This window comes from Miniopterus schreibersii (assembly GCF_964146895.1).
Source record: "Miniopterus schreibersii genome assembly, contig: HAP1_SCAFFOLD_31, whole genome shotgun sequence".
NCBI classification, from domain to species: domain Eukaryota; kingdom Metazoa; phylum Chordata; class Mammalia; order Chiroptera; family Miniopteridae; genus Miniopterus; species Miniopterus schreibersii.
In genome coordinates this window covers 3,114-28,436 of record NW_027669848.1, presented here as the reverse complement: position 1 = coordinate 28,436, position 25,323 = coordinate 3,114, and the positions used below count along the sequence as shown (strand labels likewise).

Sequence of the window (25,323 nt, the reverse complement as noted above, 5' to 3'; positions counted from 1 at the left end):
TAGCAGCAGCCTGTATTGGCTCATAGCTTGGCCTCTCCTGGACACCTCCAAGCCCAGCACAAGTAGCAGCCAACTACAGTTTGCTGTGTAGCTCATGCTGGGTAGCCCTGGGCAAGGCACTGGCAGATTGACTTTGCACCTCCTGGGAGGCCCCAGAGACAGTGCACCTGGTGGTCAGACTCGACCACGCTGGATTACAACCCTACCACATCCATGAGGGGCACACTCAAAGGGCGCACTTGGTGAACACCAAAGCCCCACTGAAGTAAATCCTGCTCCATGGGGGTGTCTCCAGCACAGCAGCTCTTTGGCTGTAGTTGCAGCTGATCCTCACAGCTGATTGGCCGGGGGGTCAATGCCTCCCAGGGACACCAACAGCAACCAAGGCTCAACTACAACAGGACAGTGCACACAGCCCGCACAGGGGAGCACCTAGAAGGCCCAGCTCAGGTAACTGGGGAGGCTGAGCCACTGGACCCTACAGGACACCTACTACACAAAGCCACTCTACAAACTCCAGGAGACATAGCAGCTCTTCCTAATACATAGAAACAAACACCTGGAAGCAGCCAAAATATGGAGGCAAAGAAACATGTCACAAAGGAAAGAACAGAAAAAAATCTCTAGAAGAGGAACTAAATGAAATAGATCCAAACAAGCTAACAGATACAGAGTTCAGAATTTTGTTTATAAGGATGTTTAAGCAGACTATTAGGGAAATAACTGAGAAAATCGATAACATAATGAAGTACCAATTTGAAATGAAGGCTACACGAATTGAAATGAATAATTTACAGGGAATCAACAGTAGAGTAGAGGACGCTGAGAATCAAATCAGCAATTTGAAACATGAGGAAACAAAAAATACCCAACAAGAAGAGCAAAAAGAAAAAAGAATCCAGAAATTTGAAGATAGTACAAGGAGCCTCTGGGACAACTTCAGGAGGCCCAACATTTGTATTATTGAGGTGCCAGAAGGGGAAGAAAGAGAGCAAGAAATTGAAAACCTATTTGAAAAAATAATTACAGGAAACTTCCCCTACCTGGGGAAAGAAATCGACTTACAAGTCCAGGAAGCACGGAGGGTCCCAAACAAGAGGAACTCAAAGAGGCCAGCACCAAGACACATCATAATCAAAATGCCAAAGGTTAAGACAAAGAGAGACTCTTAAAAGCAGCAAGAGAAAAGCAGTTAGTTCCCTACAGGGGAGCAGCCATATGACTGTCAGCTGATTTCTCAACAGAAACCTTTCAGGCCAGAAGGGAGTGGCAAGAAATACTCAAAGTGATGAAAAACATGGAACTACAACCAAGATTGCTCTACCCAGCGAAGCTATCATTTAGAACTGAGGGTCAGATAAAGAGCTTCACAGATAAGAAAAAGCTAAGGGCGTTCATCACCACCAGACCAGCACTACAGGAAATGTTGAAGGGTCTTCTTTAAGAAGAAGCTAATGAACAAAAGAATCTGACAAACTAAATAGATCCAGAGACACTGACGCATGCAACAGACGATCATATTTCAGAGGCAAGAGGGAAGGGGGGTGGAGGGTGGGAAGAGATTAACCAAAGAAGTTATATGCATAACCCATGGACACAGTTAATAACAGGGTGAAGGCCTGGGGAGGGGGTGGGAGCAAAGCGGAGGGGCCTGTTGGGGGGGGGAAAATGGGACACATGTAATACTCTCAACAATAAAGATAAATTAAAAAACAAACAAACGATTGGTAACTAAGGTACTTTAGATGGAGGGATTTCAAAGAGTTACTGCTTAGTGAAGAAAACAAGACACAAAAGTTTGTACAGAGTGATCCTGTCTTTATAAAACAATGACATGAATGAATATGTATATGATATATTTGTATATGAACATGAAAAAAATTAGGAAGGATTCATTCTAGGCTGTTTACATGGGTTAGAAATAAGATGAGGAGGAGAGGAGGGGAGAGGAGAGGAGAGGGGAATGGGAAGCCAAGCAAAACAGAAAAAAAGAAACTGCACTACCCAGCATGGATGATGTAATTTTGTTTACATACTAACATAATTTTACATATATGTAATTATACACACACATATCTATGTATACACATTTATGTATATATTTAAAATTTTTAAAAACCTACACACCCACTTTAAATAAAGAGTGAGGGTTGACCTAAGGGGAATTTACTGTATTTCACCAGAGGCTGTGGTAGAAGTAGAGCTAGCAGATCGCCAACCAGACATAGATTTAACCATACCTTGGAGAAAGATGTGCTTGATGATGGGCTCTGTCACTAGAGTGTGAAACAGATGGTGCAGGTAAATCACACAGCACTTCCCTGTTCTCTCTTTGGTATTTATTAAAGTAATTGACCGTAATTTCAGTGAGTTCTTGACAACATGTATAAAGTACTCGAAATGTGCTAGGGCACATAAAATATGAGTAGTAAATGTAATAATGATATTTTATGAAGTGGAACTTTTTCCACAGGGAAACTTTAGATCTTTCTTTTTTTCCAACTTGGGAGAGAATAAGAAATAGTCTTTTTTTTTTTTTTTTTTTTGGCCAGGCCAAGGCCTAAATACAGACAGTGCAAGATGATAGAGAATTGTCTTTGACATTTTCATTTTTCCCTTGCAGTGTGCGGGACGACAGAATTCGAGTAGAAAGGATGGATGCCATGTATTTTGAATACAGCCATGCTTTCCAGGTGGTCACAGAATTTTATGCAAAAGATGTGGTTGACATCAAAGGTAAATTATATGTTACCATAGGTCCTCAAATTTAATGGAGTTGAGGTTTACATAAAGGTGCAAATTTGACCTTCGATGTAGTGAAAACTAGTTGCCAGTACATAGCTGGAAGAAGCAGAGGAAAGAGTTTACTGTTCTCACTCATCAGAGCAGGACTATAGCTCTCCCTTTGTAGTTATGACCATTTAGCGATTTGATGTTTGACCTGTCCATTGTAGTGTAAGGAGTCACTCACTGACCAACTTCCCTTGTTCCTCTTAAAAGATGGCCCATCATTTTCCTGGCAGCTTTATAGGATGTTTGGATAAGTAAATCTCTTGATGAAGGGTAGCATTTCACAAGGTTGATTACCAGAAGTTAAATACATAAATTCTGGAAAGAACATTAGTGACAGGGTCTGAATATGTTAGGGAACCACTGTTTGTCTGATTCACATTTCCTGATCCAGGTATCTATGCTTGCTTTGGTCCGGACCCCTCCTTCTTGCCAGTCCAGCTTATGTGAAGGTCCATTTTTATCCCTTGTCACAGGCTACAGAGCCTTCACTGTTAGCCTATAGATAGATCAGCCTCCCCCAGCTCCCTCCCAGGCATCAGTGTCTTAGCGTTTCTCTCCCTATCCCTTTAATCTCATGGTGCCTTGGCCAAATTGAATCGAGTGTTTCAGGGTGTGACCCACATCTGACACCAGTCTGCAGTATCACCAACGGGTCATCGTCTTATGCTCAACTAAAGACAAGACTAAGTCACAAGATTACCATAAGCCACTCTTGGCATCAGATCACTTACAGCAGGGATGGGGAACATTTTTTCTGCCAAGGGCCACTTGGATGTTTATAACTTCATTTGTGGGCCATACAGAATTATCCACTTAAAATTTAGCCTGCTATATTTGGTCAGACATTTAATTAGCTCGCCCATACAGTGATGGCTGGAACTGCTTCTCTCTGGTGAGGCCTTGGCAGGGCCAGACCAAATGATTTCGTGGGCCGGACATTCCCCACCCCTGATTTAGGATGTAAGACCAAAAATCTAACTTGCCGGAAGGGCACATGTTTTCCTTTTAGTGGGAGTAGTCCTCGGTGGTCTCTGTAGCATTTCACAGAGCCATCGGTGCTTACGTTTCCCTTCTCCGCTAGTGACAGCTTAGCTGAAAGGAAAGGAGACTCTTATTAGGTGGGTGCAGGGTCAGCCTGGCTCAGAAACCCCATGTTCTGCAGGAACCCACTTTCCTTGCTGGAATTTCTACAACGGACATGCCAAGTTCAAAGAGGCATTGTGCTCTCAGGGAAGGCCAAATTTCTGGAATCAGGTGTTCATAACTCCTCCTAGTCCAGGTGGAATTTACTGATTTCAGGTCATTTTTAGCATATGCAATGTTGCTTCATAACACACTGGCATTTCATCTTTATCAGGTTTCCTGGGTAATGGAGCTAGAAAGTTAATGGAAGATAAAATTCTCATTTCTAAAAGTAATAAATGCCTATTGCAAAAAAAGTCAAAACATAGTTGTGTTTAAAGAAAAAAGTAGCCCAGCCGGGCTTGGCTCAGCGGTTGAGCGTTGACCTAGGGTCCAGGCGATCGGGGTTCAGTTCCCGGTCAGGGCACATGCCCGGGTTGCGGGCTTGATCCCCAGTCAGGGGCGTGCAGGAGGCGGCTGATCAATGACTCTCTCATTATTGATGCTTCTCTCTCTCTCCCTCTCCTTTCCTCTCTCTGAAATCAATAAAGATATATTTTAAAAAGAAAAAAATAATAATAATAAAGAAAAAAGTAAAAGTCCCCCCTCAAATCCTTATGAATCTTTTTATGTACAAATCCTCACATGTACACATAAACATACATATGTGATTGTGTGTATTTGTTTATTAACTTGAATTTATTCTTTCAGCTAATTTTATTGGAATGCCTATTGTGTGAGGCCTTGCGCCTTCAATAAGGAATAAAACACAGAATTCCCCACTCTTTTGGAGTTTACATTCTAATGGGGGGAAGATGAACCATAAAATAAGTTAGTGTGTTTGAAGCTGGCAAGTGCTATGAAGAAAGTAAGGCAGGGAAGAGGGTGAACTTTTATTTTATTTTATTTTTTTAAATTAAGTTCGCATTCAATATTGTTTTAGTTTCAGGTATGTAACATAATGGTTGGACATTTATATAACTTACGAGGTGAGCCCCCTGATCAGTGTTGTACCCACCTGACACCGAACATGGCTGTTACAATTTTGTCGACTGTATTCCCTATGCTGTACTTTACGTCCCTGTCACTGTTTTATAACTGCCAATTTGTACTTCTCTATCCCTGAGGGCGAACTTCTAAATAGGGTGGTGAAGGAAGGCTTCACTGAGAAATGGCCCTGGAACAAAGTTGTTCACAGAGATGGAGGGAGTGAGGGAAGCCGTGTGAAGGAGCTGCGGGCAGAGAGAGGGAAGCACAGCTCCCTCAAGTGCCTCCTGTGTTTAAGGAATAGCAAGGAGCTGGCGCTGGAGCAGAGCAACCAGTGGGGAATGTTAAGAGGGGAGCTCAGTGTTAAAGAGGAGGTGGAAGGCAAGGTGTGTAGGACCTTACAGACTTACGGGCTTAAGCTTTTTCTCTCAGTGAGCCTGGGGATGTTGGAAGACTTTTTAGCAAAGTCTAATGATTTGATGTACATTTTAAAAAGGATTCCTTCGGATTTTTGTTAAGAATTACCCTGTGGAGCACAGGGATGAGCTGAGAGACCAGATGGAACACTGTTGCAAGATTGCTGCTGAGAGATGAGAAAGATGGTACAACTTCTTTTCCTCACAGGAGTGTAGTGTGGATAGCTTTGCATATCAGTACAGATGGCGGTAAGTCATTCGTATCAGCAGGTGTATAATAATCTGGATTTACCACAATTTATTTAACTGTTGCTCTGTTGACATTCAGTTAGATTGTCTCTAGTTTTTTGCTAATACAAAAGATTTTTCAACTCCCTTGTTTACACACCTTTGGCATGCATTCTGGAGTATTACTGGGTCAAAGGAGATGAGCATTCTGCATTTTGAAAAAGTTGCTCAGTTGCTTTACAAAGGTTTATTCCACGCCAGGCAGCACCCCTTCCCCTCTGCCCACAGTATTCGTCATCGTCTGCATTTTTCCAGAGGGCAGTTTTAGGCGCTATTGTCTAGACAACTGTTATTTCAATAGCCATAAATTAAATTTTCTTTAACTTAAAATTTGTTTATAATAATGGTGGATAATAATTCTAACAAAGGTATGTATTCTGTTTTTTAGGTTCCCAAAGTTTTTCTGACATCATTAACTTGGAGAAGCCTGTGATTTGCTCTTTGGCTGCTATAATAAGATACCTCAAAGACTTTAACTTGGCAAAGGTGCTTTCCAAACCCAAGTAAGTGATTTTTCAAAAATAAAAAAAGGGGTGGGCTTATATTAGCAACATCTCTTTAATGTGGTAAGAACTATACTCAGAATTTTACTTGCTGTTGATAAAGCACTCTGTCCGAGGGCAAGGATGAGCTATGTGTTATTGTTGCTGAAGAATATTAAAAATACTAACTGGTACAAAAACATTGATAGAATCCTTGAGAATTTTGTCAGTTTGTATTCATGATAGCTATTTAATGTAGTGTAGTTTTGACTACAAAATGGTGCTTTATTCTAAAGCACAGTTAATTAACCAGTAGTAATAAGAAGTGGGATTAAAAAGCATTCATACGAGAAGGAAGATGGCGGCGATATAGGTGAAAGCAACACACACCTCCTCCTGGCACTGATCTGGAGTTACAGCCAAAACTTAGAGCATTTAACCTGAATTAACAACAGAAAGACATCTGAACAGAAGTATTATATCCAAGGAATGAAAAGAAGAAGCTATACAGAGACTGGTAAGAGGGGAGGAGGTGCAGAAAGGACTGGTCCCAGCACCCAGGGGCAGCGGCTTTAGCCAGAGAAATATTGTGGCTGCAAAAGCCCCCCAGAGGAAGAGAGGGTTCTCAATCCCACACCAGGACCCCCAACCCAGAACACCAGGGCCTGAAAGAAGAGCCTGCATAACATTTGGCAGCAAAAATAAGCAGGGAATTGGCCCACTGGAAGGGGGAGGGAGTCTGCTCGAATCCCAGGCGAACGTTCTGCATAAAGGCTAACACACGGGCACTTACTTGCAGGCACTCACCTGGGGCTCTGTTGGAGGCAAGGAGACTCAGGGCACACGGAAGCCATAAGGAGAAGATCGGGGTAGCATAGCTCCAGTGATCGGGAAGGCAGGCTTTTAAGTCCCCAGTCCCAAACCAACATCCCACACCTTCCCCAGACACCATCTCCCAGGGTCCAGCACTTCTGTTCTTTCATCACCAGCTGGAGAAAGTGCACTGACCCTGTCTTCCAAGTATTGGCAACACCACCCTGCCAAGCTTGAGTCTGGCATAAAGAACCTTAGGCTCTACCCAAAAGGGACCTGAACAGTGCTTTTTCCTCTGGAGAAACTATAGACAGCCTTAGACAGACTTTGAACTGAGTGGCTGGGAAACAAAAGCTAATCTTCCCACCTACCCCCCACGGGGTAGGCGGGCGCAGTCCCCAGTGGAAGGCGCTCTGGGCAGGGTCTCAGGCTTTAGGAAGCTGCAGAATGAGGGGGAGGTATATACTTGCAAGCCTCCCTTCAGGATATTTGGCAGGCACCACCAAGCTAGAAAGCCAGCAGCTAACCTGCTGAGATCCTGTGCCACCCCCTACAAGGGGCAGTCTGAATTTGCATTCCCAGAGCCTGGATTTGCATTCCAAAACCTGCCTACACAAGCCTAGAGCAGATCCACAGGAGGAACAAACTGCAGTCCAGATCTGGATCTTTGGTACCACCCCCCTCAGAGGCCTTCACTAGGGCATCTCACAGTGAGCTGCAGGAATAGAGAAGAGCAACAAGCTGTCCCCCCACAAGAGCTGGAGCAACCCCAAGCAGAGGGGGCAACCTTAATCTATTACTGCAAACCCTACCTGCACCATCCTGCAGGGGCAGACTCAGGGAAAATGGGTCATAAATCAGAACTGTGAAATCTGATGTGACCCACTAGGAGCCTTCCTTCCAGAGCTCTGTAGTGGAGCCTAAAGGAGAATACCTACCTCCCTTCTTGAGGGCTAAGGGCCTGTTCCACGTCAATCATAGAGTGGCTAAAACTATCATCCGCAGATTCTACTGGTCCCACCCTGCTAATCATATCCACTGGGGAATATAAGAGCTTGGACATCGGACCTGACTCACTCAGGGCACTTCAACAGAGCTTCTGGCAGACCACTGCAGATATAGGAGGAGGCAAGCAGCTCTCTCTTTCCTCCCAAGGGAAAGCAGCACTGCAAGTGGAGGGGGCAACCTTCTTCTCTTCCTCAAAGCCCTGCCAGTACATCCCTGCTGATGCAGCCTCACAGGGGAAAGGGGACATAACCCAGAGCTGGTGTGAACCCCTTGGAGCCTCCCTTCAGGGTCTCTGATGGGGCACTGCTGAGCTAGAAGGCAAGCATTTAGCTCCCCTCTTGAGGTCTGAGAGCCTGTGTCACCCCAATCAAAGGGAGGATTGGATTGGCACTCCCATTTCCAGCTGACCCCATCCTGCTAAGCTCATTTCCATGGGGTGAAAGTCAGTCTCACCCAGGAACAGGCCAACAACAATCAGCTCCCAGTTACAACAGGAGGGTCCACATAACCCACACAAAGGACATTACTAGAGCATTAAGCTTAGGAGTTCAAGGAGACTTTACCACTGTGTTCCACAGGACACTTACTACATAAGGCCACCCTATGAAGACTGGGAGTCATAGTAGTTCTATCTTACACATAGGAAAAATGCAGAGACAACAAAGAAACAATCCCCAAATGAAAGAAGAAAAATCTGCAGAAAAAGCTAAATGAAATGGGAGCGAGCAATTTATCAAACACAGAGTTCAAAATAATGGTTATAAGGATGCTCAAACAACTTTAGTGAGAACTACAAAGAACTTAGTGACAACTACCTCAATGTGAAAAGGAGATAGAAACTCTAAGTAAGACCCAGTTGGAAATAAAGAATACCATAGCTGACATTGGGAACACATTGGAAGGAATTAAAAGTAGGCCAGATGAAGTCGAGGATAGAATCAGTGATTTGGAAGACAAGGTAGGAAAAAACAACAGAGCAACAAAAAGAAAAAAAAAGGAACAAGGATACTTTAAGGGAACTCTGAGACAACATACAACATGAAACCTAACAACATCTGCATCCTAGGGGTACCAAAGGGGGAGGAAAGTGAGCAAGGGATAGAGAACCTGTTTGAAGAAATAATCACAGAAAACTTCCCTAACCTGGTGAAAGACAAAGCTACAAAGTTCAGAAAGTTTATCTTTCATGATAAAACCAAAAGGACCCACACCAAGACATATCATAATTAAAATGGCAAATATTAAGGAAAAAGAGAATCCTAAGGACTGCAAGAGAGAGGCAATCCGTGTACTACATGGGAGCCCCCATAAGGCTTTCAGCAGATTTCTCAACACAAACACTTCAGGCCAGAGGGAATTGGCATGAAGTTCTCAAAGTAATGAAAAGTGAGAAACTGTAAACAAGACTGCTTTATCCAGCAAGGATATCATTTAAAATTAAAGGTGAAATAAAGAGCTTTCCAGACAAAAGAAGGCTAAAGGAGTTCAGTACCACCAAACCAGCATTGCAAGAAATGCTAAAAGGACTGCTCTAAGAAAAAGAAGGATCAGTGAGAGAAAGGTACATCAGCATAAAGGGGGAAATGTCATTAAATAAGTTTATATCAATAGTAACCTTATATGTAAACGGAATAAATGCTCCAATCAAAAGACATAGGATAGTTGAATGGATAAGAAAACAGGACGCAAATATATGCTGCCTACAAGAGACCCGCCTGAGAGCAAAAGATTCACACAGGCTGAAAGTGAAGGAATGGAAAAAAATACTTCATGCAAATGGACACCAGAAAAAAATCTGGAGTAGCAATACTTATTTCTGACAAAATAGACTTCAAAATAAAGACCATCACAAGAGACAAAGATGGTCACTACATAATACTAACGGGATCTATCCAACAGGAGGAAATAACCCTTATAAATATATATGCACCCAATATAGGATCATCTAAATATATAAAAAATTTCTTGGTGGACTTTAAGAGGGAGACTGATAGCAACACAATCACAGTGGGGGACTTTAACACCCAAATGTCATCACTGGACAGATCATCAGGACAAAAAATCAACAGGGAAACACAGGCCTTAAATAACTCACTAGGTCTAATTGGTTTAATTGACGTTTATAGAACATTTCATCCCAACGCAGCAGAATACACATTCTTCTCAAGTGCACATGGAACATTCTCAGAAATAGACCACATGTTAGGGCACAAAACAAGTCTCTACAAGTTCAAGAAGATGGAAATCATATCAAGCATCTTCTTGGATCATGATGGCAAGAAAGTGGAAATCAACCATTCTAAAATCAAAAATATTCAAACACATAGACGCTAAATAGCATGTTATTAAACAATGACTGGGTTACCAATGAGATCAACGGAGAAATCAAACACTTCCTGGGAAAACATGAAAATGAACAGACAACAACCCCAAATCTATGGGGCACAGTGAAAGCAGTCCTGAGAGGAAAGTTCATAGCAGTACATGCAGACCTCAGGAAGCAAGAAAAAGCTGTAATAAACTATCGGCACAGCTAAAAGAATTTGGGAGGGAGCAACAAGAAAAGCTGAAGTAGAAGGAAGGAAATAAAGATCAGAGTAGAAATTAATGACATAGCGACTTAAAAAACAATGCAAAAGATCAATGAAACCAAGAGCTGGTTCATTGGAAAGATAAATAAGATTGATGCACCTTTAGCCAGACTAACCGTGAAACAAAGAGAGGACCCAAATAAATCAGAAATGAAACAGGCGATGTAACAACTGACCCAACAGAAATACAAAAGATCATAACGAAATACTATGAGCAACTATATACCAACAAAGTGGACAACCTGGATGAAATGGACAAATTTCTAGAAGCATACAACCTTCCAAAGCTGAATCAAGAAGAGGCAGAAAACCTGAATAGGCCGATAACAAACGAAATTGAAGCAGTAATCAGAAAACTCCCAGCAAGCAAAAGTCCTGGACCAGGTGGACTTACAGGTGCATTTAACTAAGCATTCAAAGGAGAATTAACTCCTATTTTCCTCAATCTATTCCAGGAAATTCAAGAGGAATAAAGGCTCCCAAACTCTTTTTATGAGGGCAGCATCATCCTAATCCCAAAACCAGATAAAGACACTACAAAGAAAGAAAATTTCAGGCCATTATCCCTGATGAACATAGATGCTAAAATCCTCAACAAAATACTAGCAAACCGGATCCAGCAATACATTAAAAAATCATACACCACGACCAAGTGGGATTTATTCCAGGGATGCAAGGCTGGTATAATATCCACTAATCAATAAACATGATACATCATATAAACAAATTGAAAGACAAAAACCATATGACCATATCAATAGGTGCAGAAAAAGCATTCTATTTCTGATAAAAACTCTCAGCAAAGTGGGAATAGAGGGATCATACCTCAACATAATAAATGCCATATATGAAAAACCATCAGCCAATATCATATACTCAATGGGCAAAAACTAAAACCATTTCCAATAAGAACAGGTACAAGACAGGGATGTCCACTTTTACCACCCTTATTCAACATAGTACTGGGAGTCCTACCCACAGCCATCAGACAGGAAGGAAACATAAAAGGCATCCAGATTGGAAAGGAGGAAGTCAAACTGTCATTATTTGCAGATGACTTGATATTGTACATAGAAAACCCTAAAGACTCCACCAAAAATCTACTGGATTTAGTAAATGAATTTGGCACAAAACAGCCTGGTAGTGGCACAAGAACAGGCATATTGATCAATGGAACAGAACAGAGACCCCAGAAATAGACCCACACCATTATGGTCAGTTAATATTTGACAAAGGAGGCAAGAGCATACAGTGGAGTAAAGACAGTCTCTTCAATAAATAGTGTTGGGAAAATTGGTCATATATATACAAAAAAATGAAACTAGACCAGCAGCTTACACCATACACAAAAATTAATTCAAAATGGTAAAAGACTTTAAGTTGTGAAACCATAAAAATCCTAGAAGGAAACATAGGCAGTAAAATCACAGACATCTCACTTAGTGAAATTTTTGCCAATACATCTCCTAGGGCAAGAGAAACAATGGAAAAAGTAAACAAATGGGACTGCATCAAACTAAAAAGCTTCTGCACAGTAAAGGAAACCATCCTCAAAATGCAAAGGGAACCCAGTTTGGGAGAACATATTTGCCAATGATATATCTGATAAGGGGTTAATTTCCAAAATATACAAAGAACTCACACAACTCAACAAAAATGGACAAAGGACATGAATAGACACTTCTCCAAAGAGGACATGCAGATGGCCAAGAGACATATGAAAAGATTCTCAACGTCACTCATCATCAGAGAGATGCAAATGAAAACAACAATGAGATATTACTTCACATCTGTCAGAATGTCCACCATCCACAAATCAACAAATGACATGTGCTGGCGAGGGTGTGGAGGAAGGGAAACCCTGGTACACTGCTGGTGGGAAAGCAGACTGGTGCAGCCACTGTGAAAGACAGTATGGAGGTTCTTTAAAAAATTAAAAATGGAACTGCCTTTTGACCCAGTGATCCCACTTCTAGGAATATATCCTAAGAAACCCAAAACACCAATCAGAAAGGATATATGCACCCCTATCTTTATAGCAGCACTAATTACATTCACACCATGGAATACTATGCAACTGTAAAGAAGGATCTCTTACCCTTTTGGACAGCATGGATGGACCTGGAGAGTATTGTGCTAAGCGAAATAAGCCAGTCAGAGAAAGAGAAATATCACATGATCGCACTTATATGTGGAATCTAAGGAACAAAATAAATTGATGAACAAGAGAGGACCACAGACATGGAAGCATGAAACAAACTGACAGATCTCAGAGGGAAGGTGGGAAGGAGGGCGGGAAGAGATTGACCAAAGAACTTATAAGCATATATGCACAGCCCATGGACACAGACAATAGACAGTTGAAGAACTGGGAAGAAATGGGAGGGGACTAAAGGGGAGAAAATGGGGACATCTGTAATACTCTCAACAGTTAATAAATTTAAAAATAAAAAAAGCATTCATAAAATTTCACTGCCTTTCTTATTCTTGGTTTCAGTTCTCATTTCATAGACCATAAAGTTGGAGACAGAGAGGACAGCTTCTAACATAGACAGCTTTTTAAAAGAGTGATTAACTTGTAGAGTTTAGAGATTTGAAAGCTGGCAAGTGACATTCTAGGGAAATACTAGTTTAAAAGTCAGTGGAATTAAAAGGGGATGATTTTCTTGCTTTCTGTTGTGCACCTTCACCAGCCCCTTGTCTTTGGCTCTTTAAAGAATTACCCTCCACCGCATTGACCCTGGATAAATCAACTCCTTCCTGCCCTGCAGAGGTGGGTGGACACATAGGAGCTATCTGAGTGAAGTGGCTGGGTGTGAACTGAGGAACAAAAGGTGGTGCTGGTTTGAGGTTGCTGGAGAAAGTGGAAGAAAGGCAGGTCCCTTGTGAATCTTTTTGTAATGTCTTATTTTGGTGTGTGTTCTAGTATGTGGTGTTTAGAATAGAACAGAGTATAATTTCTCTGGAAATAGTTTTGTCCTGTTGAAAAGCAGCCTAAGTGTCCATCCACAGGAGCGTGGGTTCACTGTGTTATATTCTTGCACTGTAATGTTACAGAGCAATGAAAATGAGTGGACTCGAGTTAATGTGTCAGTATTCTTTTTAAAAAGTTCATTAGCATTATATTGAGTCAAAAATCCAATTGCTGAAGGACATACAATACAGATCATTATGTGAATTGAGGAGCATGTGAAACAGTAGGGCATATTGCTGAGAATACATACGTATATTGAGCCCTGCCAGGGGTGGCTCAGCGGTTGAGCATCGACCTCGGATCCAGGAGATAGGGGTTCGATTCCCGGTCAGGGCACATGCCTGGGTTGCGGGCTCGATCGCGTCAGGGGTGTGCAGGAGGCGGCTGATCAATGACTCTCTTATTATTGATGTTTCTCTCTCTCTCTCTCTCTCTCTCTCCCCCCCCCACTTCTCCTTTCCTCTCTCTGACATCATTAAAGATATATTAAAAAAAAAAAAGAATACATACGTATCCTGAGAAGGTATAAAGACATGCGCGGGAATGAGCAGCAACAGCTCAGAAGAGGGTATGGAGGGGAATCTGTAGAGGCCAGTGAGGGAAATGGCACAGGGAAGTTCTGCTTGATGTTTATTTTTTAACCTGAGTGTTATATTAACCTATGTATGTTTCAGTATGACAGAAATGTTTTATTAAAAAAAGTAGCGCCCTGGCATTATACCTTGTAGATTCCTCTTTAAGATCCAATAATAGGAGACATTGCAGAGTTCGCTCTGTGTGGCTGATAGTGTTGGGTCGCCATAAGGAAGGATGACAAGCTGTCTACCATTTGACGTGTTCCTCACAGGGACCCCTAACTTGGTGAGGTACAACTAGTGACTAACAGCTTGCCCATTACCAGGTGGGTACTGGAAGTATCAGGGGGACACTTTGTAAAGTACATGATTGTCTAACCACTATGCTGTATACCTGAAATTAATACAGAATCATATTGAATGTAAACCATAATTGAAAAACATTAAAAAAATTCAAAAATAAATAAAAGCAAAAAAAAGTTTCTGAAAAAATAAAAGATTGGTTTCTAGAAACCTGACCTTTTCTAAAATCAGGCTCTCGTGTGTTTAGAAGATTAATTTGGATCTGAAAACATTGTTGTGTCTTCGTCATATGCAATTCAAAGTAAAAATAGTACTAAGCATTCAGACATTAAATGTTTATTTGTCCTGAAATTAAAATAGCTTATTTTAAAATGATCTGACTTGATAAGTTTGAATGCAGCTGGACTTACACTGAGGGGTGGTGCTGGGGAGTGGTCAGGGGGCAGGATCTGCTGCTGGCTTAGTGTGCGTCTCATCTGCCTGTCGGGCAACCCCCCCCCTCACTTCCCGAGAGCAGACAAAAGAAGGTATAAAGAGCTCCAAAATGTTAGGCCCTCACATCGTCACCAGCATATGCCCAGCACTTAGCAGGCTAAATGTAGGATTAACAAGAAAGAAAGGAAGGAATTCTTCATCCTGTGAGCATGGATTTGATTAGAAATTGCAAAAAATGTTCTTGGGAGCCAAGATTAATGAATAAAGATCCAACTGGTACTATTTTTTTTGCTTAAAAATGAAACGTGAGTGATGATGTTTTTTGGGTGGCATGTAATTTGACTCTGAGTATAATTCCCAAAGTGTAATTCTGTGGTTCTTATATCTTGAAAAAAGAATGTAGCCTCTTCAGGTAATTACCTTGGGAAATATGAATGTTCTCCTTCTGTATCTAAAATTCAGTTGTATTGCTTTGAAAACTCAGTAACATAAGATATGATTATATTTACTTCAGGAGCCGTGTGATTGGGGGAAATTTAGTTGTGTTGTTTTGAAAATGCTTTCACAAAAGTTGCTGCGTGTTTCCTAAAAATCTTGATATACATTTTATTTAAAGATCTTTATGCCTTTACAAAGGTTATTGGAGGGATATATACCATTTCAGGAATTGTTCCTAAGGATGGATTAAGTGAGGTTTTATTAGATAGGACACACTTTGCCGTGTATTTTTTCGCTGTAATAAATCAGAGCCGAATGGATACATGCTGACCCCTCTACCCTCCTAGTGAGTCGTTGAACCTGGCAGTCACTGGGGACTGTTACACACCTTTATTTTCCTCTCTAATATGCTTACTCATTTTGTTTAATTACAAATCAACTAGAAGTGAATCTATAATAAAACGAATTTTGTAATACAATATAAATTATGATCATTAAAATTAATTTTATAAAATTAAATGTATAATAAATTAACCATCAAAAGATTAGGCAGATGATAAATGTATGACCTCTGAAAACTGTACGTAGAGAACTATTTTCCACTATTGATTTCATATGTAACATGGTAGATTTTTTTTCTTTGTTTCCATTTTTCAAGGAATGATGTAGTAGTGTCTTAAATTTCTTTGCCAAGTTAGTAGCAAGTATATTTCCTCCCATTTTAAAACCTGAGAAAACAAAAGCATTCTTTATATTTTTGTTGTCTTAAATATTAATGAAATATTTTCTCATGTTACTTATAATATTTCTATCCAGGTTCACACAGCATGAATTCTAGCCAGGCATTATTTATGAGGTTCATTTCAAAGCACATGAAATTTGCCTTCTTCCAAAAGGATAAATAATTCAGAATTGTTTGAGTATTTTAGTTCAGTGACCATATACTGCTAAATTCCTAAGGATGCTGGCAGATTCAACCCTTAGTTCAAAAATGTATACAATTTCCAATGGATCTAGGGCTGACAGAAGGAAATCTCTTCTGTGTTTGGATAGAAGAGTCCCAACTCCAGAACATATTATCAACCAAACATTTGGGAAACCCAACAGCAAAATTGGTTCTTGTAATTGCTAGATCATTATTGTTCCATGGGGATCAGTCTAATTTAATATTGTCCAGGGGTTGATCTTTTATTAAAAATCAATGCAGATGTCAGTTTAAAGAAACTCTTGCTTCTCCCAGCATCTACCTTGAGGTCCAGATGACTTGTTGAGTAATGGCAAAAGCCAAACATAAACAGAAGAACCATATGCACATCTCATTAACACTGCTAAATGAGAAATCACCTACAGGCAGACCTCGGAGTCACTGTGGGCTTGGTTCCAGACCACTGCGGTAAAGCAATATCATTATAAAGTGAGCTGTAGTCATTTTGCTGGTGGAGGGTCTTGCCATCTATTTGTAATGCTGCATATGCAGATCTGTGAGGCTCAGTAAAAGGAACAAACCAATTTGGTTCTTCACAGTTACTGGGTTCTTTTTGATATTGTAGATATTGGGAGCCCCAGTAATTATGTGTAGGTGAGGCCTAAGCCTCCTCCCCAACCCTCTCTCTTCCAGGTTGTAAGTCCAAACAAAATTCTGCCACATATGTAGATATGTTTTAGCAAACAAATGCAAAAGCAGTCATGTAAACTCTTCTGTAAGCATCTTGAGATTCAAATTCTGGGTCTCCTCGGTGTTCTGACGGGGCCTTGCTTCAGAGGCTCACTCAAGACACAGGAGGACCAGGATTTCACTTTTCGTTGGTGTTGACAACACTCTCAGATAATTGGTGGAATGAGAGCCTTTCGGAATCCTAAACCTAAGACACCATTCGTCAGGATACGGACTGTTGGGTTTACAAGTTCTTGTGAGGGTGAAGGCAACTGAGCAGTATTTGTGGACAGCCCACATATTTTATGTGCTACTATTTTATTTTACACCTGTGGTGTTCCTGGGAGATAAGGCAGCTTGCTGAGATGTTTTAAGGAACACTGCTGGATTATGTGTTTTTGATTAGTCTCTCATACCAGCTAAGCAAACCTCTAGAGTCCATGTTTGATTAAGGTATTCAAGTGTTAATTGTGTAGGTTAAACCCAACTTTCATGAACAGGGGAAGTAAGTGACATATCTAAACACGTGGGACTGGTTAGGTACCAACTCTGAGTCTAGGCTGTCAGCTCTTCCAGCTTGGATTTTTTACCATGAAGCTGTGTGAGCACCTGTCAGCTTCACAGCCAATTACTGCTTAATTATTCCTGAAAATAATGTTTGACATTTTATTACTGATCTTGAGTGTTTACAGACATTTCTGATCAAAGGAAAACAGACTCACACTGGCTTCCCTATAGAAAGATGGGAGACATTGATTGAGCATCTACTGTCTGCTAGACCCTGCAGGTGCTGCAAAGGGTGTGACATAAATAACTCCTCCTTCCTAGGGGCTACGATCTATTGATGAGGACAGACCAAGAACATTAATTGCTATAATGCAAGACTAATTAAGTTATTGAATGAATAACTGCTATAAGAAGGAGAGAAAAGTCAACATACTCCTAGTATCAATCAGGGTTGGAGTTGCTTCCCTCTGAAAATCATTAACAGGTTACCATCCTTTCGATGCCAGGTCAGATCCTTTGCTGATAAATTACACTGACAAAGGACAGCATTCGGTTACTAGGCAACATTCCTGATGTGCTATAAGTTGTTTCTTTTTCCGGGCTCTAAAACTGTAGTTGGGAAGTCATCCAGAAGTGGAGGCATCTTGTGATGAACACTGGCTTTGATTTTAGGCTCTGGATTCCTGGATGAGAGCTTGTTTCCACAACTGGCTTGGGAAACTGGGTTTTATTTAAATCTTATTGCAGCCGTGATAAGTGCGGTTAGGTTCATAATGGAAACACTCATGCTCTCCCTGCAAATAGTTTAGTGGCCTTGCCATTATGTTTCTTGCCTTTAAGACATCAAGTCTGTAAGTGCTGTTGATAGAAACGACAAAGGACTGGCTGACTTATGAAGGAAATTGAATTCCTGTATCAGTAGTGCATTGATTAATATACTTTTTAACTAACAGCGACAAAATTGGAATTGCTCATACGTTTGTTAATCATATTGCAACTCAGTACTCAAGTCTATTTGAAATTTATTACATTTTAAATCTAGTTTGAGATAGTTACAGGGACATAAGGAGAATATGAATTCTTTGAGCATAAGGAAATAATTTCTGCTAGCTTTTTCAGTTTTATACTCTACTGAAACTTTAGCCACATTAATGTGTGTTGTTAATTATAGAGTAAATTACATTTTTTGCATATATCAGAATGTCTATTAAAATCTATTAAAGCGTTTATCAAAATGATCTCATGCTAAAGAATAAGAAGGACGTTCTTAAGTATCTTGACATATTTTTTAGCTAATTATATAGTTGTTTCCAGAAGATACCACACTACCACATCCCCAGCCAATGATAGAAGACTATGCTTGGTTCTATTTCTGGAAATATATTTTAAAAATTATTGGTAGCACTTAGTGTCCTTTCCTTGTTCTTGTGTTTGGTTTGAGAGCAACTGTCCTTCCTTTGCCATCAAGTCTATTTAATGACGCTGGCGTCAGTGGAGACAGTCTCCCAGGGAATATTCTCTTGGCTCCTTTTGGTTTGATTCTCTATCAAGAAGCTAATTTTTGTTATATGACTGGAATATTTCTAGTACCTAAGTTAGTTTTTAAAAGTTCTTTAAGATCTTACATCATGGCTCAATTTTGTTCTTTTACAGGAATTTTAAACAGTTGTCAAGTGAAATGGAATTTATGACAATTAACGGAACAACATTAAGGAATCTTGAAATACTACAGAATCAGGTCAGGTAAACATAAGAGCTGATTCAAATGGTTTTGAAAACAAAATTTGGAATAAGGTAGCAGTTTCTTCTTCTTAGGAGTACAGGTGAAAGCAACAGTATTGTCTTCAACTGACCACTCTGCCTGTTATCAGCTTATAATTGTAGCACCCAATTTTTGGAGAATCAAATACAATATGGGAAATACTTCTGTGAGTTACTTTGGGAGCTATAGAGCTGTCCTTTTCAGTGATTGAAGTAACATGCTCATCCAAATAATATCCATATCAAATATTTCCTTGGAAGAGCATTTTTTTAATGTTTTAATTTATCTTAGTTGTTGAAAATATTACAAATGTCCTCTTTTCCCCCTATTGGTCCCCTCCACCCAGGCTTTCAACACCCTATTGTATGTGTCCATGGGTTATGCACATATGCATGTAAGTTCTTAGGATATTCAGTCCCCACTGACCGCCCACCCCTGCCTTCCCTCTGAGATTTGTCAGCCTGTTCCATGCTTCTGTGTCTCTGGATCTGTTTTGTTCATTAGATTCCACATATGAGTAAGACCAGGAGATACTTGTCTTTCTCTGACTGGCTTATTTCACTTAGAATAATACTCTCCAGGTCTCACCATGATGTCCCAAAGGATAAGAGATCCTTTCTTTTTACAGCTACAGAGTATTCCAAGGTATAAATGCCCAAGAAGATGCTCGACATGATTTCAATCTTCTTGAACTTGTAGAGACTTGTTTTGTGTCCTAACATGTGGTCTATCTTTGAGAATGTCCAATGTGCACTTGAGAAGAATGTATATTCTGAAGCTTTGGGGCGGAATGTTCTGTAAATGTGAATTAAATCCATCTAGTGTGTCATTTTGAGTCCCTGTTTCCTCGTTGATTTTTTGTCTGGAAGATCTATCCAGTAAAGTCAGTGGGGTGTTAAAGTCCCCTAATATGGCTATATTGCTGTCTTTCCTTTAAAGCCCTCCAGAAGTCGTTTTTCAGCCTATGTGAGTCTTGCTCTGAGGTAGGTTTCTTGTAGACAGCATATAGTTGGGTCATGTTTTCTTATCCATTCAGCTACCCTGTGTCTTTTGATTGGAGCATTTAATCCATTTATATTTAAGGTTATTATTGATAGGTACTTATCGACTGCCATTTTATTTTTTTTAATAATTTATTGATTTAGAGAGAGAGAGGAAGGGGAGAAAGAGAGAGGGAAAAACATCAATTTGTTGTTCCACTTATTTATGCATTTATTAGTTGATTCTTGTATGTGCTCCGGCAAGGGATTGAACCCACAACGTTGGTGTATTGGGTCAATGCTCTAATCAACTGAGCTGTTTTGCAAAGGTGCCATTTTATTTTTTTATGCCTGTGTTTCTCTTTCTCTCTATTTCAACTTCTTACAGCAGTCCCTTTAACATTTCCTGCAATGCTGGTTTCATGGTAATAAACTCCTTTAGTCTTGTTTTGTCTGGGAAGCTCTTTATTTCACCATCTATTTTGAATGATAGCCTTGCTGGATAGAGTAGTCTTGGTTTCAGATCCTTGCTTTTGATTAACTTGAATACTTCATGCCATTCCCTTCTGGCCTGTAGAGTTTCTGATGAGAAATCAGCTGACAGCCTTATGGGAGCTCTTTTGTAGGTAACCGCTTGCTTTTCTCTTGCTGCCTTTAAGATTCTCTCTTTGGCCCGGCCGGACGTGGCTCAGCAGTTGAGCGTTGACCTAGGATCCAGGCGATCGAGGTTTGATTCCCGGTCAGGGCACGTGCACGAGTTGTGGGCTGCAGCCGATCAATGACTCTCTCATCATTGGTGTTTCTATCTCTCCCTCTTCTTTCCTCTCTCTGAAGTCAATAAAGATATATTAAAAAAAAAAAAAAGATTCTCTCTTTGTCTTGAATTTTTGGCATTTTAATTATGACATGTCTGGGTGTGGGCCTCTTTGGGTTCTTCTTGCTTGAGACTCTCCGTGCCTCCTGAACATGTGTGATGTTTTCCTTGACCAGGTTAGGGAAGTTTTCTGCCATTATTTCTTCAAACAGGTTCTCTAACCCTTGCTTACTTTCGACCTCCTCTGGCACTCCTGTGATGCAAATATTGTTATGTTTCATGTTGTCCCACAGCTCCCTTAGACTCTCCTCTCGTTTTTTAATTGTTTTTTCTTCTTGGTTCTCTGATTGAGTGATTTTTTCTACCATGTCTTCTAATTCACTGATCTGATCCTCATCTTACCCTAATATTCTGTTCTTTCCTTCCAATGTATTCTTTATTTCTACTATGTGATTCTTAATTCCCTTCATAGTTTCCATATCTTTTCTTATGCTGTTGAGCATTCTTATGATCAGTATTCTGAACTCTATATCTGATAGATTGTTTATCTCCATTTCATTTAGCTCTTTTTCTGGAGACTTCCTTTGTTCTTTCATTTGGGGCTTGTATTTTTGTCTCCATGTTTTGGCTGCCTGTTTGGGTTTGTTTCTGTGTATTATGTAGATCTGCTAAGACTCCCAGTATTTTGGATGGTCTCTAGTGCAGACCTATGTCAGACGTTTGTGACTGGCCTTGAGTACCCCGTTTGAAGCTTTCCACACTCCACAGCCTGTAGTTATCTCTGCTGGGGCTGTGTGTGTTTGGACAGGACCACGATATGCACCAAGGTCTCCTTTTCCAAGCCCTGGGTCCAGAAGCAAATCAGGCAAAGATTCAAAGCACCCAGAGGCTGTTATTCAGTCTCTTAAGGAGCCTCAGGCTGTAGAAACTCCATAGGGTGGGGTGAGAGGTTTTTCATTGGGTGGGCCAATTGCTTCCTCCCCTTGCAAAAGCTTCTTGGAAGGTAAATGTCTGCCTGAGAAAGATGTCCTCTGCAGTATGGGAGAATGACTCAGCACAGGAGTCCAGAGGGGTGCCCTCTGATCTCTATCTCCAGGGCCCACAGCCCTAGCTTCTCCTCACACAGCTGCAGTCCACTCTGCCCTCCCTCCTGCTGGAGCCCAAGGTGAGTGGCTGCACACGAAACTTTGTGTGTTGGCTCTTTAAGAAGGAGCCTGTATTTCTAGCCATCTCTTCCTGGTATACAGAAACCCTGCTGCTTTTCACAGCCAGATCTTATGTGGGCACGTTTCTAAGTTCTGGTGCTCTGCACTAGAGAGCCCAACCTGGGGTTTAGATCCCACAGTCCTTAGTGGGAACCCCCCAGAGCTGAGATCTCCCTCCGGACCTTCAGCTGCTGCCTGTGGGAGCCCAGCCAGCCCTCTTGCACCTCCGCACTTCCTACCTGTCTCTATGGGGTCTCCCCTTTTCCTCCTTGGTTATGATGGTGCTCCCCAGCTCATCCTCAGTTGGCAGTTGATTATTCAGGGTGGTTTTTCTACAGTTTAGTTGTCATTCCGGCTTGATCCCAGGAGAGTGTCGGTGTAGCTTCCTCTCAACACGCGCCATCTTAGAATCCTGGAAGAGCAGCATTTTTGAAAATTCATTTGAAGTGGATTGTTTTGTATGATTGATTATATTTTTCTACATACTTTAACTTTTTCTTGAAATCTCTGCAGTCTTATTTTATTACACAGCTTATAAAGTTTCTGTGATATTCACTAAACTATAAGGCGCGTAATAGTTCCCTTTACAAACTTTCATCATTGTTTACTTGCCCTTTATTAATGAATTAGGAAAAGAATGGAGTCATTGAAACTATTGCTTTTATTTATTTCATTGTCACTTGGTAATGTGAGATATTATATTATAAAATTGATGTTATTATAACAAAGTAATAAAAATAAGCAGTTTCAAGTCATTTGAATAAGTAGTGGAAACTGAACCATCTGAGTCAAATGGTTTAAAGCTCTTCAGAAATATTTATTACTGTTGTGAGTTACAGTAAATGCCTAATTTATTCTCCAGGCTCCGGAATGTGTACATTACTAACTAGTTTCTCCCTCTTCTACACTATCTTTTTATCCTAGAGTCCACCTTATTTCCATTCAGTAACTTGCTTATCTTGTCATTTCACTGTCCAGAAGTGAGAGTCTTTCCCATAAGTCTTTCTAATAAGCTCTCTGTACATCCCTGTAGTAGGAAACACACAGGAGGAATAAAAGGACGCTGATTGGATGAAGAAGAGCTCAGTCAGTCTACAGACACAGCCCCAGCATTCCAAGGTGTCCTTGTTCTGCCACACCCTCCCTGTTCCAATCCTACTACTGTGGAGTCAGTTCTGAGGTCACATTCCTAAGGAAAAAGTCATCTGCAATCAAAATACCCTTTAAAAGTCCTTTCATTACCAAGACTTGGGCCCTCATAGAATAGAAGCTGAGAATGAATATCTGCGTGTCTTTACACATCAGCTTTGGCCTCCCCCAGGGGTGAGCGTGGAAAGGGGCAGTGAGGTGGGCAGGTGTCAGGGCAAGCATAGGTGTACAGGACTTGTGTTTCCCCCTCCTCTCTCTGCTGAGCCTGCTCCTCCAGTGACGCCAGATAACTGGAACACGATTCCCCTCCACTGCCTTCTTTCTGGGACCCTTCACTGCAGGTATCCAGTCGAGTCGTTGTCTCAGACAAGTGGGGCTGTTGCTGATCTGGACCAGCCTCGTGGGTCAGCTCTGCCTGTCCAGCTCCATCCTTAGGGAACCTCTGAAACCACTGTAGCTTCCCTGTGCTCTGCTTTAAACCCTGAAGGCCTGGGGAGCTTATGTCATACCTTTTATAGTTTCTTTCTGCCAGATGGCATTGTATCCTAATCATGAGTCTTTTTCCCCAAACTTGGATATAAGTGCCCTGAGGGAGGGAACACATCTTAATATATCTTTGCCAGCCGCACGTCTGAGTGCGTGGGCAGGTGTTCTGTAAGCACCTGCTTGATGGTTTCAGAGGCAAAGGAAAAAGTTAAAACCTCTCGGGAAAACTGCAACTTTATTTTCCAAACAAGGTTTAATCTACTAATAGACTTTCTGTAATACAATGAAACCTTGGCTAAAATAAACCATCATCTCTAGTTAGTTGTAAATTTTTTTATGACTCAACTTTCAAATAGCAAAGTATAGATAAATAAACTTACTAAGGATTTAATAAAACAGACTAAAATAAAACCCTTCCAAGTAAATTCCCTGGGGGCAGTGCAAGTTCATGTCCGTGTGGGCCTCGGCTCAGTCTGTGCTGTCCATGGGAGGGTCAGTCTATAGGACAGTCATGCTGAGTCAGGGAGAGAGACTGAATTGCCAAAGGAAAATTAAATTATCTTCCCTGTATTTCCCAGGGCAGGAAAATATACAATTATATTTTTAAGATGCTTAGGACAAATATATACTTCAAAAGAGATTTCTGAATAATTTATTCTTAGTTAACCAAAAACAACACATAGACTATCCCTTTTCTGAGCAAAATATCAATACTTTCTATATATAGTGTGTGTGTGTATATGTGTATGTTTGTGTGTGTGTGTGTACACGCATATTTATTCAGCAACATTAAATAAACACCTGTTATGAGCCATACTTTATACTAGGCATATGTGACATTGAAAATTTTGATACATGGAATAATTAGACCTCATAATCAACTAGTGATTTTGATACAAATACAGTTGTCCAGTTAATAAAACTTGTTTGTTTTCTGATCTTTCTTAGACTGATATGAAAACCAAAGGAAGTTTATTTTGGGTTTTAGACCATACTAAAACTTCATTTGGGAGACGGAAGTTAAAGAAGTGGGTGACTCAACCACTCCTTAAATTAAGGTAAAGAGAAAATTTTTGTGTGTGTGTGTTTAATCTGAAATTATATAAAGTTGTGAAATTAAAGGTATGCTGACCTCATTAAAACCAAGATTACCATGACTTAAAAGAACAGTTTTTTGGTTTGATTCATTTGTTTTTTCTTTTATTCAAAATATTACAGATGTCCCCTTTCCTTCTGATTGACCCCTTCCACCCTCCCCCACCCACCTCACCAGTTCCTCACCACACTATTGCCTGTCTCCTTGGGTTATGCATATATGCATATAAATTCTTTGGTTAGTCTCTTGCCTCCCCACTCATCCAACCCCTCCTTACCTCTGAGATTCCTCAGTCTGATCCATGCTTCCATGTCATTGAATCATTTCTGTCCATCAGTTTATTAAGTTCTTTAGATTCCATGTATAAGTGAGATCATGTGATGTTTGTCTTTCTCTGCCTGGCTTATTTCGTTTAACATAATATTCTCCAGGTCCATCCATACTG

The 25,323-nt window shown here is 40.7% G+C and overlaps 1 protein-coding gene across 1 annotated transcript in view; it reads left to right on the top strand.

Moving 5' to 3' along the window:
• Positions 1–24,941, top strand: part of LOC308552027 (DNA mismatch repair protein Msh3-like) — a 52,985-nt gene extending 28,044 nt beyond the window's left edge. Inside the window, exons 9-12 of the mRNA XM_081162991.1 lie at positions 2,624–2,736; positions 5,995–6,109; positions 19,040–19,124; positions 24,731–24,941. Coding sequence (XP_081019117.1) covers positions 2,624–2,736; positions 5,995–6,109; positions 19,040–19,124; positions 24,731–24,844 — 427 coding nt within the window. The 3' untranslated portion in view covers positions 24,845–24,941. The remainder of the gene's footprint in view (positions 1–2,623; positions 2,737–5,994; positions 6,110–19,039; positions 19,125–24,730) is intronic.
• The last annotated feature ends 382 nt before the right edge of the window (positions 24,942–25,323 follow it).